Source organism: Juglans regia, chromosome 1 (genome assembly GCF_001411555.2).
Source record: "Juglans regia cultivar Chandler chromosome 1, Walnut 2.0, whole genome shotgun sequence".
Classification (NCBI taxonomy): Eukaryota; Viridiplantae; Streptophyta; class Magnoliopsida; order Fagales; family Juglandaceae; genus Juglans; species Juglans regia.
In genome coordinates, this window is record NC_049901.1 from 1,980,634 (window position 1) to 2,001,166 (window position 20,533).

At 34.5% G+C, this 20,533-nt stretch overlaps 2 protein-coding genes across 2 annotated transcripts; one reads left to right on the plus strand and one right to left on the minus strand.

Moving 5' to 3' along the window:
- Positions 1–169: 169 nt before the first annotated feature.
- On the minus strand, positions 170–3,328 carry LOC109006228 (agamous-like MADS-box protein AGL12). Its single transcript, XM_018985437.2, has 7 exons — positions 3,021–3,328; positions 2,461–2,545; positions 1,395–1,456; positions 1,156–1,255; positions 944–985; positions 735–776; positions 170–559 (listed from the first exon to the last, which is right to left on the minus strand). Exons 1-7 carry the CDS (start codon positions 3,200–3,202, stop codon positions 446–448), a joined length of 627 nt encoding a protein of 208 aa, XP_018840982.1. The 5' UTR covers positions 3,203–3,328; the 3' UTR covers positions 170–445.
- Positions 3,329–16,099: 12,771 nt separating this feature from the next.
- LOC109006342 lies at positions 16,100–19,886 on the plus strand. The gene is made up of 4 exons (XM_035688967.1): positions 16,100–16,562; positions 17,118–17,734; positions 18,137–18,652; positions 19,580–19,886. The coding sequence occupies exons 1-4, from the start codon at positions 16,319–16,321 to the stop codon at positions 19,742–19,744; spliced, it is 1,542 nt and encodes a 513-aa protein (XP_035544860.1). The 5' UTR covers positions 16,100–16,318; the 3' UTR covers positions 19,745–19,886.
- Positions 19,887–20,533: the final 647 nt, after the last annotated feature.

A 20,533-nucleotide genomic window follows, 5' to 3' on the forward strand; every position in this document is an offset into this window, starting at 1 on the left:
GATCCTTTTTTTTTTTTTTTTGTTTCTAATTTTTCGGTGATATTTCTTAATTATAATCTAAATTATTATATATAAAGCATTTATAAATATAAATTGTGTGGATGAGAGAAAGAGAGAGAGAGAGAGATGATGAGTGAATTACATGACACGCATATATGCAAGCATTATTGATAGCAAACAAGACCACAATACGTCAACATTAATATACTTACAAATCAAGCTGCTAAAGTAGTAAGAGTACTAGCTAGGATGGCAAGTACCCATCCTGATCATCATGATCAGACAATTACAACGTACGTACGTCTGTCCATCGGAAAGAACTTAATTTATACTATACAGCTACGTACATTGGCTTACATGAGAACAGAACACGCGCGTGACCTTAATTAAAAACAGTAGTACATAAAACAGTAGATCAGCTTATTCTAGATCATGACAATCCTAGCTAGAATTTCAATATCTCATTCTGCATTATGGTTAGTGGGTATGGGAAATTAGTGGTATTAATTGGTGCGAAGTCAGTGATTGCAGTAGTACTACTGTTCTGATGATCTTCTATCTGCACAAATTAAATATTAAACAATCTCCATATTAGTAATTAGTTATATATTATATATATAATTAATAGCATATATATAAAAATACAACTTATATATAATTGATCTTTCACAAATTGAAATAATTAATAGTTCGCGCCCTTGGCATGATCAATCAGCTCCTTAATATATAATTACCTTATCTTGGAGATACTTATTTGCAGCTTTCAGCATTCCTTCCTGTATTAATATTGGTAATTTTCCATATGAATCTTTTAGTTAATTTATAATTAAAGAAAAAGTATATATATACTAAGCCATAAATTAATAAAGTGATCATGAGTTGATCAAGATGATCAAGTACTACTTGGATCGAGCTAATAATTAATTATAAATTATATATATACCTTATTCCTCAAAAGTTGAATCTCTTGAAACATAATGTTCATCTGCGCGCAGTTAATTTATGAACATATATACGTATTAGTTATAAGTACATGAGCTAGCTTGTGAAAAATATAATGAATTAGCTGCATGCAGTACTACTAGTGTAACATTAATACTCAACCAAATTAGGTGGTAGCTAGAGACCGAACATTAATATCGACATGAGTAGTACCTTTGTTGAACGTATGTTACAAATCCAAACCTCAAGGTGCTTTTCAAGCACATCTAACTCATCCAACGTCATTGTCGCACCTCCACCTCCAAACATATACCTGTAGTAGTACGTGATCAGCTAGCATGCCATATTATATTATATATGTTATATGGTAATTAATTTAACTTCTTAATTTCATACTGTGCAGTAGTACTAATTAAAGATTAAGGTAAGTTCTAATATATATATGTTTATACCTGAGACCTTTTTGGAGTATGTCGATCTCTTGTTTCAGCATGTTAATTTCCTCTTTTGCATCCTAATTCATGTCAAATATTTAATCTCAGGCCAAGGATCATTAATAGGAGCGAGCTAGCTTGGAATAATAAATAAAATATCAAATATATAGTCACGCATACACATGATCATGATATCATCAACATCGATCGATCGTATGTAGAAAAAACTAAATTCCACCTTTACCATGTCAATTAAAGTAATTAATTAACTGCCTAGCTAGACAAGATCATGATCATGCATGATCAATTGCTTATACATGTGCAATCATGCATGATTAATGATCCCCACATGAAGGGGTTATTCTATATAGTAATGATCTATTTGATCATCAGCATATATAATAATATATATGGGACGAAAACAGAATATTATAAATGGAGATCATGGCATATCGAGATTTTAATATTCATGCAACTAATAATTATTAATTACATCACTCATGGTATAATATATATATCATGTTTTACAGGAGAAATTGTAACATAATATTGTATTACGCGGAAATACCGGCCTACAACTACTCGATCGTGACGTGAGAAAATCACACTTTATTCTTTCTTTAACATGGCTAGCTTTTTTACGACAATTTAGTATATACTCAACAACCCCGATCGATGGAGTAGCTAGTAGTGTAGCCATATATATAGAGACAGCCATCGTATGCAACTGTGCTGGTCATGCATGATGACGTACGTTTGGCTTCCAGAAAGGAAAATTATGACTGCAATTACTGTACGTTATGATGATGGTTGCATAAGTTATTGTTGATTATTCCGTGGAGAAACGATTATATATATATATGTGTGTGTATATATATATATAGGAGCAACTAGATTTAATTAGATGCTGTTCAGACTATATATTATAATTAAATATGATAATATTCGTTTGGTACCACAACACATGACACGCACACACACACATAATATATATATATATATATATAAGGATATACAACAGTACTTTTGAATTAAATTCTAGTAGAAAATTAAGTACTACGTGTGAGAGATCATCAGAACATACCAGGCAGGGTTGTGCTTCAATGGCTGGTTCAGGCTGAACCTCTCCTGTAGACTTCATGTACCTCTCAGTAATCCCTTGCATGGTTCTTGTATGATAAAAATATCAAAGTTTCAACCACAAATTTAGCTTCCTTTTTTTTTTTTTGTGATTACTAGCTATATATATATATATATATATATATATATATATAGCAGTATGTACGATGGAATTATAGATCAAGAGTTCTTCAAATTCTTATTCAAATTGATGCTCTCAAGTAAAAAATAATAATAATAATAATAATAAAATATATGAATCAATTAGTCTTATAATATAATTGATTTATTGAGCATTTAATGATATTTGAAAATTCATTACGAACAACAAGAAGTAGAGTAAAGTTGATCAATTTGTGCGTCTTTCTATCGCTTATTTTTATATTAAATTCTAAGAAAAAAAATATCAAAATACATAATATTATTGATCAGCAACCAATGAGAAAAAGGAGGAAAATTAAAACCTTAATGATCTGATTATGAATGAAATCTGAAAAACAAGATATAGAAAGATCGATCACAGACCCTTTGGTGGCCAGCTCATAGAGCTTTCCATGGGAGGAGAAAATGATAACTCCAATTTCAGCATCACACAGCACAGAAAGCTCCTTGGCCTTCTTAAGAAGTCCTGCTCGGCGCTTGCAGAAGGTAACCTGCCTGTGCACTGGATTCTCGATCCGCTTCAGCTGAACCTTTCCACGAGCCATTGATTTCTTGATCTTTTGAATATGGTAGCAGCTCCTCCTTTTTTTTTTTCTGTCTTCTTTTCTGCAGACAACCTCCCACTAGTTTGAACTAGCTTCGAGGTTGTTGCTTCTCCTAATTCTCTCAAAACTTTCCGACTATTGCCTCTAAGAATGAGGGGGTAAAGCTAGGCTTTTATATACCATGCATGCACCATGGATTCTCTTTTCCATGGTTCGACCCATCTCTTCATGGCGGAAAGAATAATAATTGGTCGGCAGCTATATACTTTTTTCAATATCACTAAGATTTGTTTAATCTCTCATGCATGTCACTCAGTACTCCTTTACATATCACAGCACTAACACACTTGACTCTTGACTCTTGAGGACTGTACTGATCATGATGTTCTCTTGCTCCTCTCACACGCGCGCGCGCGCACACATGACACGCTCGCAAGCTGTCATGCACACACAAATCAAATTAGTTTGAATTTTGATTAATGCGGCTTCTGTAATTGTTAGGGTTCAATTAACACTACAACAGATCATATTTTTTGGGATGAAAATTTTCATCCCAAAAAATTGAGTTTTTTTGTAAAATAAAGCATTTTAAGGTCGTCCCAAAATGTATTTTGAGACGTCCCAAAAAATATATGTTGGGACAAAAATTTGTTAGACTGTTTAAACACATTCATGCGATCATTTTTTTTTTCTGGGACGGTTGAATTTCGTCTCATGGACATTCAAACGGTTAATATTTTATTTTAACCAAAAATTTAAAACAAATAGGCATAATTAAATAATATTTAAAAAAAATACATTACAAATTGTTTAATACAAATAAAAGTAGTTATAGATCCAAACTAAATAAATAAAATAGTAATAATGTCATCCATACAAAATTTTATAATTAAATCCCGAAATTATGTATGCAAAACACAAAAATCAATTGCTTAGAGGCATGAATTGTTGCATAAGCGTCTGTATTTGGAGTTGTATTTCTCTTCTAAACTCTTATTGTTATTCTTCTTGTTGTTTGATGTGCAGCTCAATACCTATTTGTTTCACTAATTGATCATCTAACTCATGTTGTCTTGCAATCAATTTTTCGATTCTGGAATTCACATTCTCTAACACTATAGAAGTACTTGTTGTTGAGGAAGAGTTATAAGGCTTTATACAATGACTCAAACCCCTCAAATATCCTGAACGTTGACCCAAAACTTGTGTAAAAATTATCACTTGTTGAGAAATTTTGTTTAAACGTTTTTTATGGATGCTCGAACAGTTATCTTATTAGTAACAAAGTTTTTTGTCCCAAAATATTCCGTTCGAACGAGTTCAAATGGTAAACAACTCCCATCATTTTTAGGAACGATATATGAAATTCGTCCCTACATCTCATTTCTTGGAACAATTTTCATTTCGTTTCACACAAAAATCGTCCCAATAAACTTGATTTTTAGCGGCAAAAACTATAAATGATGAATTAGACATACAACTATTTGCGATGCGAAAAGTTTTTCTAGGCTTTATCGATGATAAAATAAAGTAAACAGCAATAGATTTAAAGCAAGGAAAACCCTTTAGCATCCGTAGTATATTTTTGCGTCCATCACACATTGACACAAGTAACATTTTGCATCATCAACATGTTCACCGTAAAATATGTTTTCCTTCGAAAAAAGTTAATTGCGACGACAAGTAAAGCAAGCAAAAAACTATTGCCAATGGGAAAATGTGTTCTTTGCGGCACATCATTTGCGACGCAAAAGCTCAACTAATTATTTGCAACATCACAATAATTTTTGTCGTTGTATATTTATTGGATGCAAAAGGTAATTATATACCAATTGGTCATTACTTTACCGACAATGTTCTACCTCATTTGTAGTGATGGAAAACACTGCAAATGACCATGACTTTAGCGATGCATAACCATTTCGCCGTAAAAGACTTTTTGAGACAGATTATTACCGATCATCTATCTACGCTCTTGATTAGATGTGAGTACGTATTTACAGCGCAATTTTATTTTTTATCGACGAAAACAAAAACACCGCCGGATGCACACACAAATCAAATTAGTTTGAATTTTGATTAATGCGGCTTCTGTAATTGTTAGGGTTCAATTAAGAAGTACTTAATTTGGATATGCTTTAAAAAAATTAAAAGAAAATAAAATTGTTACAAATATTATTATTCTTTTTATGCTAAACTAGGTGATAATTAAACTTAAGTATTTTATTTTTAAAAAATGAAGACACTTCTTTAATTAATTCCAGGCCAGTTGTATATAGCTAGGGGGCCGGTGCACTTCTTTGGAGGGTGGACTATGCTAATCTTGTCTAGCTAGTCCAAGGCATTGATATTATTAATTTGCCCTCTAGCTAGCCATTGATTGGTTTAAAAAAGCCATTAAATCAGTACAGACATTGATACTTGCAATGAAAGTAATTAGAAGGCACTACTTGAGTAGTTTCCTTTTCAGAATATTAAATTAAAGCAGTACTTTAATTTGGCGGGTCTAGCACACTGGAATCTTTTTTATTTAATGAATTTAATAATATGTTTAAATTAGTTATATTTTCTCTTTTTCTTAAAAAAAAATTACTTCTATTAATGTAGACAAAAAAAAAAAAGAAATTAAGTAATTTTTATGATCAGTAGTTCACTGAGAAAAACAGAATTAAAAAAAGGAAACGTCTAGTCAGCATAATATATATATATATATATATATATTTATATAGATATATTGCGTTTTCATGTGCAGCCCATGATCGATTAGTCTCAATGAGCCAATGAGCTGCCCACGATGCTTTGCTTGGATTTTCGCAGTACCTTTTCCTAATTTCTTGGCCACGCGTTCCCATTTCTGTTTTTTCTTTTTCTTTTTTTTCTTTTTTTTTTTTGGTGACAAACCTCGTATATACATTTTGGGCCTTTCAGGCGATAGCCCCAAAGAAAGGGCAAAAAGACTTTACAAGCTTTTATATTAACATATATTAATTGCTTTTCATAAACAGCTGTATATATAAATAAGCCCTGAAAGATCATGACAGCCAACCCAATACCACTCATTTTAATTACGGCTTTTTTCTCTCTCTCTTTATTATTTACACACCACTTGTGATAGATCATAGATCTCCTACTTCTCCCATGCATGTTAGATTCGGAGGCAATTAGAATCTTGTCAAATCAAATACATTCAATGGAGAACTTAAAAAATGTATAGATCTTTTCTTTTCTCTAACATGGTAAAAAATCATAGGCTGCATGGAGAGGCTTAAACAGTTGCCACGTGGATATTCTCCTTAGTATGGATGCCACGTGGATGCCTTCCTCCATGCACCTCCGGCCCCTCGAAGAGTATAAAGCATATAATTAAGCTGATTCCTTTAATCTTTTGCTGAAATATAATTGAAATCGATCCTTTGAGTTGATTCTTGGAATAATAGCGTTTCTCTTGCTCCATTTTTTTATTCATGTTGCGGTATGCCTAGAAAGTGGTGGATGCTACTCTTAATATATAGTACTGGTCGTGTCGTTCATAAGGCTGAAGAACATCATCATGTGTGTTTCTAATATAAGACGCAAAGAGCTTATCACAACTTGCATGAACGCATGTACGTACGTATATGTTGGGTCTAATGGAAAAAACTGCAAGGAATGCACCCATGCAATCTTCTTTCGTGCCCCTTGATCAGAATATTTTGGAGGAAAACAGAAAGCAATATTCTAATCAACAGGGGCTACCATGATCATCAGCAGTAGTACTAGTACTACTCATGCATGCATGGCTAGCTAGTTGAATCTTGAAAAACTTTAGTAGTCGATGTTGATAGATTAGACGTCCTCATATTAATATAATATTTAGCTAGAAACCCCTGAATATTTCAGATACAATTTGATTTCTAGATAAAATAAACTTGACAAGACAGCCTCTTGTCGTGATCTACGCGTATGGATTTTTTTTCGCAAAGTTACTAGAAATATATTAGAAACATAGAAAATAAAGTTCAGTACATCAAAGTTGGGATCACTATGTTAACAATTACTAGGGTGTATCTTTGCTACTATAAAATTGTAATAAGGATGCTGGAATTTTGATTAGAGGGATGTTTTCAAAAGCTTGCATTGACGCTGTCTAGTGTACTAGGTTGTGCGCGTATCGATTTTTGGATCGATAAATTTTCTTCAATGTCCATTCATTGAATGAATTAAGATGATGTCTGATGTCATTTATGATGGGACTCAAAATCTATTCTTAGACATAAGAGGTCTTATGAAGGAAAGGTATAATACATGTTATAAGAAATGCCAATCATTGAGATCTCACACATGTCAAATGAACGAAAGGCTACAGCCAAACGATCCTCTTTCTGCTGAGGTGGAGAACTGAAGCCATTCTGTTATGCATTTAAGAAACTATATAAGACCTTATGTAGTTCATTTGTAAGTGTGAGATTGTGATAAAACTTGCATTGTAACTTGGTGAAATATCAAGGAGGAACACCGAGAAATCTTGAGAGAGTCACTTGAGAGAAAGTGAGGAGAGAGTGATATCTTGTAATCTTTATACTGAATATTTTCATCTTGATCAATAAAACAGAAAGCTCCTAGATGTTTCTGTCGTGGATGTAAATCAATAGGATCGAACCACGTAAATCACTGGTGTTCTTTATTGCTCTGTTATTTGTTTTTAATCTTCTCTGAATGTTCTTGGCAATCTTGGAGGCATAGTCTGATCTTGAAATCATATACAATTGAGATTTCATTTCAACAAGTGGCATCAACAGCTAGGTTCAATAGGGACAGCCAAGTTTGATGTCGAGAAGTTCACGGGAAATAATGACTTTGGTCTATGAAGAATCAAGATGAAGGCATTACTGGTTCAATAGAGACTTCAAGATGCACTTCTTGGAGAAAAGAAACTGGGTTCTTTATTAGAAAATGAGAAGGCACAAGTTCGGCAGAAGGCTCACAGTACCATCATCCTTTCTCTTGGAGACAGTATTGAGGGAAGTTGCTCAAGAAGATATTGTAGCTGGAGTTTGGCTAAAACTAGAGAACTTGTATATGACAAAATCTCTGGCAAACAGACTCCATAAAAAGACAAGGCCCTACACCTTCAAGATGACTACAGGTATGGCTCAATAGAGGATGAGGCAATTTTGTTACTAAGTTCCTTAGATTCCTCTTATGCAAACCTTAAAGAAATTGTGATGTATGTGAGAGAAAGTCTGTCACTGGAAGAAGTTCAGTCTGTCTTGCATTCAAGAGAGTTACAAAATAAAAGTGATGACAAAACAGAAACTGGAGAAGGGTTAAATGTAAGGGGCAAGCCAGATAAGAGAAATCACAAAGAGAAGAACAACAAAACAAGATCAAAATCGAGAGGAAAATAATTTAAATCTTTTGCCTGCCACAAAAATGGACATTTCAAAAGAGACTGTCCAAAAAAGAAGCAAAGCATTAGAAACAAATCTAAGGAGGAAGGAAATGTAGCTGTTGCTCTAGATGGGTATGAAAGTGCAAAAGTTCTTAATGTTTCAAAAGTTGACTCTAAAAATGAATGAATCTAGGACTCAGGTTGTTCATTCCACATGTGTCCCTCAAGATCATGGTTTGAAACCTTCACTGGTCTCGATGGAGGACATGTGATTCTTGACAATAACAAATCCTGCAAGATTCTGGGAATAGGGTCAGTAAGGTTGAAGATGCATGATTGTATGGAAAGGTTACTCAGAGAAGTGAGGTATATATATACCTGAGTTGAAGAGAAACTTAATTTCTCTAGGAATGCTAGATCAATGTGGTTGTACATTAAATCAGAATCTGGAATCTTAAAGGTTGCAAAGGGATCACTTACTATCATGAAGGGAGTAATAAAAAATTGTCTCTACACATTGGTTGGCATGATAATCCTTGGTGAGGCATCGTCAGTCCAAAAGAAGATGAAAGACAAGGTCCTTTTATAGCATAGAAGGCTGAGACATGTTAGTCAACAAGGTCTTCAAGAGCACAAGAAACAAGGCTTACTAAAAGATGAGAATCTTAGAGAGTTACCTTTCTGTGATGACTGCATACTTGGGAAATCAACAAGAGTTAGCTTCAAAACTGCTACTCATCAAACCAAACAGACTTTAGATTACATCCACTCAGACCTACAGGGACCTGCAAAGGTAATTGTCACATGGGGGTGCAAGGTAATTTCTTACTTTTATTAATGACTACTCAAGGAAGGTATGGTTATACATTCTGAAAAATAAAAGTGATACCTTTGCTAAATTCAAATAATGGAAAAACTTAGTAGAAAATCAGGTTGGCAGAAAAATTAAGAGATTAAGGACAGATAATGGCCTAAAGTATCTGTCCAATGAGTTTAATGAATTCTGTAAGAGTGAAGGGTTGGCTAGGTATAAAACTGTTAGGGAAACACCCCAACAAAATGGTCTAGCTGAGAGAATGAATAGAACCATTCTAGCAAGGGTGAGATGCATGTTGGCCACATCAAGTTTATCAAAAACCTTTTGGGCTGAAGCTGCTGCTACTGCTGTGCACCTAATTAACAAGTGTCATTCCTCAGCCTTAAACTTCAAAACTCCACAAGAAATCTGGTCAAGAAAACCTTCAGGATATGATCACTTAAGAATTTTTGGATGTGTAGCCTATGCACACTTAAAAATTGATAAGTTGGAACCACGTGCACTTAAGTGCATTTTCGTGGGATATCCAGAAGGGGTAAAATGATACAAATTGTGGATAAATGAACCAGGAAAACATAAATGTATTATTATTAGTAGGGATGTAACCTTTAATGAAAGGCAAATGGCAGGAAAGAGTCATGAACAATTACCTATCACAACTGAACTTGAAGTGGAGCAATCAATAGACTCACCTTGTGATCATGAAACTCAATTTAGTAAAACTGAGGACTCAAGTTCAGAGGTTAGAAGGCAAGGTGGACAAAACACTTACCAATTAATTCGAGACAGAGAAAAAAGAGTAATAAAACCACCATAGAGGTATGGGCAGGCTGAGCTTACTGCTTTTGCTCTTACTGTTGCTGAGGAAGTAATTGAAATGGAACCTAGAACCTTTAAGGAAGCCATGGCTAGCAAAGAAGTAAACAAATGGATGCTATCAATGTAAGAAGAAATGAAATCTTTAAACAAAAATAAAACATGGAAAATGGTTTCCAAACCAGAAAATTACAAACTAATTGGGTCTAAGTGGATCTATAAAATAAATGATGGTATCTCAGGGGTTGAACTACCTAGGTACAAAACTAGGTTAGTTGCTAAGGTGTTTACACAAAAGGAAGAAGTGTATTATAATGAAATCTTCTCTCCTGTGGTTAAACACAGCTTCATAAGACTTATACTCTCTTATGTAGCTTGCCAAGACATGCATTTGGAACAATTGGATGTCAAGACAGCTTTATTGCATGGTGAACTTGAAGAAGTTCTATACATGCAACCACCTGAAGGCTTCTATACTGAATCCACAAGGAATCAAGTGTGTTTATTAAAGAAATCACTGTATGGACTTTAACAGTCCCTAAAACAGTGGTATAAAAGATTTGACAACCACATGATTCACAATGGTTTCAGTAGAAGCAATTATGATAGCTGTGTATACTACAAGCAAGTAGATGAAAATCTAATATACCTATTGTTATATGTGGATGACATGTTTATGGCATGTAAGGACAGAATTCAAATTGACCAAGTCAAGTGCATGCTTAAGTCATAATTCGAAATGAAGGAATTGGATTCAGTTAAGAGAATTATGGGAAAGGAGATAAAAAGAGAGAGGAATAAAAAGCTTTTCTACTTATCTCAAAAGTCATATATTTTCAAAGTTCTCAACATATTTGGGATAGACCAAGTAAAACCTGTTAGCACTCCTATTGGGCAGCATTCTAAACTGTCAGTCACTCAAGCACTAGAAACTGATAAAGAAAACGAATTTATGAATAAAATTCCATATGTCAGCATGGTTGGTAGCATCATGTATGCAATGGTCTGCTTTATGCAAGATTTAACCAGCATTGTAAGCAAATTTATGAGCAATCCAAGAAAATCACATTGGCATGCTCTTAAAAAATGTATTTCAATACTTATCTGGTACAAAGTGCTTAGGACTAAAATTTGGTGAAAATGTGCAAATAGGTTATGATCTCCAAGGCTTTGTTGATTCAGATTATACTGAAAATTTAGACACAAGGAAATCATTAACTGGCTTTGTGTTTACTTCTTATGGAGGGGCTGTCAGTTGGAAGTCTAACCTACAGTCAGTTGTAGCCCTATCAACAACTCAGGCAGAATATATAGCAATGGCTGAGACAATAAAGGAGGCTATATGGCTAAAAGGGGTTTCACATGAATTGGACATTTATAAAAGCAATGTGACAGCTCACTGTGACAATCAAAGTATTATACATCTTGCCAAAAATAATGTCTATCATGAGAGATCTAAACATATAGATGTCATGCTTTATTTCGTGAGAGACATCATATCTGCTGGAGAGTTTGGGGTTGAAAAAATTCCCACTGAAGACAACCTCTCTGATATAATGACTAAATCTTTAGCAATAACCAAATTTAGACACTGCCTAAACTTGATCAATATGGAAAGTTGTTAAGTACCCACTAGGGGAACATGCATGAACATTTAGGAGCAAGAAGACATCTTACAAGGATTAAATGCTTGTCAAGGTGGATATTTGTTATAAGAAATGTCAACCATTGAGATCCTTACACATGTTAAATGAAGGAAAGGCAATAGCCATACGATCCTCTATCTGCTGAGGTGGAGAATTGAAGGCATTCTGTTATGCATTTTAGAAACTATATAAGACCTTATGTAGTTCATTTGTAAGTGTGAGATTGTGATAAAACTTGCATTGTAACTTGGTGAAATATCAGGGAGAAACAGAGAGCGACCTCACGAGAGTCACTTGAGAGAAAGTGATGAGAGGTTGATATCTTGTAATCTTGATACTGAATATTTTCATCTTGATCAATAAAACAGAAAGCTCCTAGATGTTCCTGTTGTGGATGTAAATCAATAGGATCGAACCACGTAAATCACTGGTGTTCTTTATTGCTTTGTTATTTGTTTTCAATCTTCTGTGAATGTTCTTGGCAATCTTGGAGGCATAGTCTGATCTGGAAATCATATACAGTTGAGATTTCATTTCAACAAGTTCAACAATATATATAATATTTTAATTTTATCATATCATATATATATATATATATATATATATATACTCATATACATGCATGTCTTTTTGTAGAATTTACGACTAAAATTTGATGTTTCATGGTGTAGTAGTACTTTTTGTTAAGATTAATTAGCTGCTGCAAAAACTAGAGAGCATCACATGATGATATGCAAAGCACCATGTATATATTATATATACACACACACACAATCATAGTGTGTGTATATATTATGGTGATGATCACAGGCCATGATATAATGTATATATGCACAGTACTACTACTAGGATAATGTATTAATTCATGTTAGGTTTCATTTAATTAGTTAAATAATAATTATGTCCATGCACTTAATATATATGCTATAGATCATGATCATCGAGTCAATATATATTCATGTTTTTAATTAGAAAGTCAATAGAATATATATGCCCATGAATAATATTGATGGATGGCGTTGGACGAATTTGATTTGAGATCACTGGTACTAATTAATGAGCCAGCTAATGTTTAAGCTAGCTAGGGAACTGCATGCATGGTCCATGGGATTCTTATTAATTTTCACCTGAGACCGGATCTCTTCAAACTTCTGAGCTGTTCGAATAAGGCAATTTTAAGATAGTCTTCCTTGGTTTTGCTAGTTTTAGTGGTCTGTCTAGCTCTCGATGTTGGATGACCTGATCATTCTGATCGATTGACTATATATAATTCCTTTGACGGCTTTAATGTAATTATTCTAGTCGATGCTGGTGAAAATTAATTTATTGGTTTCCACTTAATTCTCGATCATGCAATATTATTATTCATGTTGGCTACATTAATTCATGATGGCTAGCTAGCTTTAGACTTGATATATATAAATATATATATATATATATATATATAAACATATAGGCGTTACTACGTACGTACTTGATCTAAAATTCAAATTGATGGACAGATATAAAAATGAACACATATATATATATATATATATATATATAATTAGATGTTCGATCTTTTATATGGAAGGATCGCACGAGTAGTGTCCAGGACACACCACAAGTACCACAACTTGCATGTCCAGATATTTGAGTAATATATATTGGGTACAAGAAAAATAAGTATTTGTGAGAAATTATTTATGATAAAAATGATTATTTATAATAATAATAGACTCATTTTAACAAAAATTAGGTGATAATTAATTATAAATAAATAATTTACTATACAAAATATAGCCAATCGATCGATCCCAGTTTATTGACCGTACGTCGACGATAGATCAGTTTAAGCCAGCATGCAGCATTATTTCTAGAGTAGTAGTACTGCTAGTTAGTACTACACTATATATATAAATCTCAATGACCAGAGAATTAATTGATCGATTCCTTTCAGGATTTGACCATAAATATATAATACCTGGCTAGCTAATGACTCTGACTAATTAATGATCTGGCATCGAACCCACTTAGTACTACAGCACAAAAACATTGCACATGTCGTCGCGTGATCGAAAGATCAGTTGAGGAATGAAGGAGAAACACTAGTACTACTTACTTTGTTGAACGTGGATGCAGCCCCCGCCCACAACGTGTCAATTAATTATAAGTTGTAGTTTAGTAGAATATATGCATGCACCCACAAATAAATAAATAAATAAATAAAGCAACCTTTAAATAATTATCATGACCTAATTAATAATATTTGACCAAGAAGATTAAAACGGATACTGCTTTAATTAATTAGTCGTTTTAACTTTTTCTCCATGGATCGATCCAGTACGTACGTACCAATATTTGATCATCGAAAGATTAACGGGGAATGAGGGCACAAACGTGGCGAGTCATGTATACCGTATGCTTAAAAGAAGTTTGCAATTGCATGCCAGGTTTGATTCTTTTCAATGATCAGATTAATCATCATGTTAATCAGATGATCAGGTTGATGGACGAAAATTAGTACTGCACACTGCGAAAAGGGCATTAAGAGACGATTTAAGCTGCTTTTACGTACGTGATCGATCCTACGTACGTCTGATCAGTATACGTACTGCATGACCAGCTTATAAATTGTCTTAAATGCCAGTACGTACTCCTATAAATTAGCTTAAAATTCTCATATATATATATATATATATATATATATATATATATATATACTCATGTGTACATGGCATGAAAAAATTGAACAGAGAGAGAGAGAGAAACCCTAGCTAGCCTCAAAATCATGAAATAGGCTTTCCAATTTGGTGCTAAAATGGAATAATAGATCGTTTGATGCATGCATATAGATGAAATGACATTGATGCATGATCTGATCAGTAAGAATATATACATTATATAAATCCATGTACGAGTGGTGTGGAATCCATATGAACCACACACAATATCAGTACTACATAAACCAAATCGGATTATGATTATCTTTTTTTTTTTCCTGTTCTTATATAAATATATATATATATATAAATATATATATATGCGCGGGTACTTAATAAATTAGAGTGTAATCGGAATCAATTTAGCTAAAGCTAGCACGCCATTTTTCAAACCATTCAGATTCCCAGACCATCGATCTGGCTAAACATTCATATATATAATATTATATATTAATTATATATAATCATCAGATAATACATTAATTAATTAATTAAGAACAATTATAGCCAATCAAATCTGAGAGATTCTCTAATTAATTTATACTTTTAGATTAATGCGATATGTTTAACCAATCAGCATCACATTCCAAACATATTCGTACGTGCATCATGGGATATATATTGTCAAAAAACAAAGAAACCTATTTCTTCATTTTTCTGGTTATTACCAAAGGGCCCACTAAACTAAACTAAACTAAAACTAGTGCTCTGATCATGATATATATATATATAATATATATATATATATGAAGTTTCTTTATATTTTTCCCAAATTAATACCATGGCTTCCACCCCAAAACTCCAAACAATAAAGTTATGGCCCCTCAATTATATGATTTTTTGCTTTTGTCTGATCATCTCGATCCATACATACATACATACATATATATATATATATATTATTTGTTATGCCAATTAAAAACTAAAATACTGACCTTTTTTATTTATTTATTAACAACAAACGCTGTTTTTTCATTGATCAGCTAGCCCCCAAAATCAGAGAGCAGATCAAAGTACTGCATCTAAACTAAAATACCGACTTAACATATAATATATATAATTTTTCCGAATGAGTACGGAATAAAATATAAGCAAACCGATATTATTATTAGCTAATAAAAGCTCTCATGTAAAATAGATTTTATTCGCAATAAATAACACAGTAAGAGATATGAAATAATAACATCGTTGGGTGGAAGTTTTTCACGTCAACTATACTAAAAAATATTAGTATTTTAATTTTTTTTTAAATTATAATAAACCTTGTTATAAGTAATGTATTAACCCACCGACTTATATATGTAAAGTAAAACTCAAATAATAATAATTAAAAAAAGTTATGAATATCATGATTTTTTCCTTTACAGTGATTTCGTATTATTATTGGGCCTCTAAGCAATGCCTTTCGGGTCAGCCCTAAGTCTGTGTTTGTTTGGGCTACTGATTCCGATTGAGCTGCAGCCCATATTTTATTTGAAGCCCGGGGGTTTGCATTATTGTTACAGTAATCGATCATATTCTTGGGGTGTCCCCACATCAACTTTGCTTTCAGTCCTTCCCCAACACGTCGACTTTGCTTCGAAGCAAACTCTCTCCCCCCCAAATTAACCATGGATTTCGCGAAACTAAACGAAACCCACCTCCGCCATCCCTTATCCTCACACACACATCCACGGCGCGTGTGTTATACGACTCCACCGTTTTCCTCCCCCAACAACCTCATGCTGTGATTCTCTAATTCATCGTCTTTGCAGAAGTTCTGCCATGGCTTCTACTTCCTACTGGCCACTTCTTTCTCGAATAGTATATCTTTTGAATTTGGCTTATCATGTGGCCAACGCCTCAGATAAGTATATATCAGCAATTGGAGACCCAGGAATGAAGAACCCAAATGTGAGAGTTGCACTGGAAGCATGGAACTTTTGCAATGAGGTTGGGATGGAAGCCCCACACATGGGAAGCCCCAGGTTGGCGGATTGTGCCGACTTGTACTGCCCGTTGATCATGGGTATGCCACTACTCGTTCCATTTTTTTTTTTAATAATTACATGGATACTTCGATACAATAATGGCTACTTAATTTTCATGTTTAAATTTAGATTCTCACTTCGAACAGGGTTTTCATGTGTATGGAAACCCTTGTAGCTGGTGGAGTATCATGATCAGTGGAACGATGGTTAGTTTCTATTGTCTTATGGCGCTCTCCAAGTAAAATAGGCTGCTGCAGTTTTTGCTTGTATTTTTGGAATCATTTAAAGCGAACCACCTCCCCCAATAACAACAACAACAACAACAAAAAGTTGTTAGGATTGTTCCATAGTAACCATAAAGAAATGCTGGCCGTACCCCAATTGTACCAAATTTATGTAATTAGCCCGAGTATTGCAATGACATAAGCCATCTTAGCTTTACATCTCAATCACCTTCATTATAGATGAACATTGCAAAGAATCTATCCTAATTTAGCTAGATCAGATTATGTAATATGTAATTGGATGTAATCATCTGCTTTATTTCTGTCCTTTTTAAATGGTCCGTGTTACTTTTATGTTTCAATAATCAGATTCCTTGGGCCGCACCACAAAATGCGAAGTACATCACAAAGTGAATGAATCAGACAACAGCTTGGGGACTGGTGATAAGTTTCCTATAAAAGGATTTGAGCCATACATGGACCCTAACCTGTTTGCTATGGAAAAGGAACTGTATCTCGGCTCTCTTTGCGAGGTGCAGGATTCCTCAGATCCGTGGCACTTCTGGATGATTATGCTCAAGAATGGAAACTTTGATAAGAACACCACCCTTTGTCCTGAGAATGGCAAGAATGTCAGTAAAATCATAACTGGCAGAAATTTTCCATGTTTTGGTGAAGGATGTATGAATCAGCCACTTGTATACCATAACTACTCAAGATTGGTTTCTTCTGGGGACCAAATAGAGTCTTTACTAGGAGGATTTTATGGAACGTATGACCTTGATGCTGATCTGGGTGAAGGTATAGGGAAGAACTCCTACTTCTCCATCACATGGCAGAAGAATTTGAGCTCCGGAAGTTGGATTTTCTCGCAGATATTAACAACATCTTCAAAGTATCCTTGGCTTATGTTGTATCTACGTGCAGATGCAACTGAAGGATTTAATGGCGGTTATCACTATGGTAGTCGTGGAATCATTAGAAAGGTTTCTTCCTTTGCTTTACTTCTTCCTCGCAAGCAATAAAAATTTGTCGCTGAACACATTGTCTCCACACATGAATGCTTGCTGATCACCCCTTGAGAGAAATTAGAATGGCATTTGAGTTGACAAATTTTGGAGTAGATTATATTCATTATATCAATGTTATACAAAGTCTATAGAAACCACTGATAAAAAAAAAAAACAAAGCCTATAGAAACCAGAGAGTAACTCCTGAAACTTAGATGCTCTCTCTTATATGCTCAACCAAGCCTTAATCAGACATTAGGGTTGGCTAGATGCCCGGTGTTTTTATAATTAAAAATTTTCGGAGTCTGGTATAGTTTTTTTTGCTAGTTCTTTATATTTTCATGGTTCATTAACTGTGTTTGAGCTGTGTTTTACCAGCGGCTAGAATCTCCAAACTTTAAGGTAAAGCTGACACTAGATGTTAAACGTGGTGGAGGGCCCAACAGTCAATTTTATCTCCTTGATATAGGAAGCTGCTGGAAGAACAATGGAGACCCTTGTGATGGTGATGTTCTGACAGATGTGACTAGATACAGCGAAATGATAATAAATCCAGCAACTACAAGCTGGTGCCGCCCAGATAACCTCGTCTCCTGCCCACCTTACCATGTTAATCCTACTGGTGAGAGGATACATAGAAATGAGACATCTCGGTTTCCGTATTCTGCTTATCATCTCTACTGCAGCCCAGGAAATGCCAACTATCTGGAGGAACCATATGATATCTGTGACCCATATAGCAACCCACAGGCACAGGAACTGGTGCAAATTCTTCCACATCCTGAATGGGCTGTGCATGGTTATCCCTTAAAGAAAGGAGATGGATGGGTTGGAGACTCAAGGACTTGGGTGCTTGATGTGGGTGCTCTCTCTAGTCGGTTATACTTCTACCAGGTAATTATGTTGTTTTTATTAACTTTTACATAATGTGCGCTCCCTTTTAGCAAGGTTGGATGGGTCTTATCCACTCTGACCAGGAGTTAGGAGAACTCAAATCTTTATGGTTTTTACACGGGTGATGGTTCTCGAGCGGCTACTGAAACAAATGCTATTTATTAGTAAAATGCTCAAATCTTGCTAAGGATTTCAAGACTCCAAACCTTATAAACTATTAGTGATATGCAATCTCCTGATAGTCTTTTGTGCTTATTGGCAATATTAATTGTTGTCTCTGCAGAAACAAATTGTTTACATATGTTCAAAGTTACTTAATTAGCAATAAGTATCCTGCATCAACCAAATTTATAGAGGGTGACTGCTTCGTTTAGGACCTTAGGTGGTCTTTGAGGTGATCTATTGGATAGGGCCCCCAAAAACTTGCCTGGAACTTCGAAAACCATAGGAATGATGGATTTTTTTCTAATTTAAACTATTCTGAAACATTTCATGGATGGTCATCGTTACCATAACTTTAACTTCAATGGATCTTGTGTTTTATTGCTGCTGGATGGTATGTTGATTCTGATGCAATGGCATTGAGTCATCGAGCAAATTTTTGGTATGCTTCCTCCTTTTCTGTTGATTTCTCTCCCAAAATCATGTAGTAAGCACGAACCTAGTTGAATGATGCTAAAATGGTATTAGCTAGCGAAGAGGGTAAAACAACATTACTGGTTCTGATTTTTCAGCCTTTTCCATTGGACATCACATCCCATTGTAACTCGAAACAATTGTTTCCCTAGTTCACTGCAGAAACCTTTTGCAGTTTCATCTACTTTTCTTTGGACTTGACTGATGTTCTCGAGTTTTATTACTGTGCTTCAAGACGGGCCTTATAATTATAAGGCACTGACGGGAGCCATGTTATTATATTTTGCACAGGATCCAGGAACAAAACCGGCAAGGCGTGTATGGTCTTCAATTAATGTGGGCACAGAAATATATGTTAGCCGCTCAGGACCAGGGGTGACTGCAGAATGGACCGTCAGTGATTTTGATGTGTTGGTTCCGGAAGATGTTACTAGCACTTCTGTTAGCTTTTATTGATCGTTTCACAGCATGTACACTTTTCAATCTTGCAAAGAATAAACAAAAAATTTTCTTTAAATGTAAATGTTCTCTCTTACTTTCTGCAGACATAAGAAGTTAAGAACAGTACATTTGCCTTCCAACTATTTGGGGTTTTGCATCTATAAGTATCAAAACTAACACATTGCATCCTCAAACTAGGAAAAATTAACATTTTTTACTCATTTAATTCGAACTGTTAGGATGGGTGAGAAATAGGTGATGCAACACTGGCTGAATCTTCAATTTTTTTTTAATTTGAAGATACTGTGTATCGGTTTTTATTGCTCAAGGAGTATAAAATCCCTAGTAGTTTGAAAGTGTATTTATCTCCAAATATAAAGGATTTGAGCTTTTTATGAAGATGACATTTATCTTTACTTCTCTGCAAGTCATCGTTTGAATGGATTCCACTCCCTTTTTATTTAATCAGAGAGCTACTGGGTCATGCCAGTTTGAAGGACATGCTGCTTTGGTAATTAATCCGAGAAATTCCAGTTCCCTTCCCCTCCATTGTTCACTGCTTGAACAGGAACATCATCCAGACCATGGATGTGGTGCTTTGTTGTGCCCAGATTGTCATGCAGAGATGCATGTCAACTTGGATACTTTGCCATTGAAATCTAAATCCTTAGAAACGAGGCTTGAGGAACAAGAATGAAAGTGAAAAGATAAGCCTGTATCCTACGCAGTAAAGGAATAGGTACACTACGAGTTTGGGCTTTTGTACCCACCCTAAAAGTTGATTGAGTTCCTTGTAACTAACCC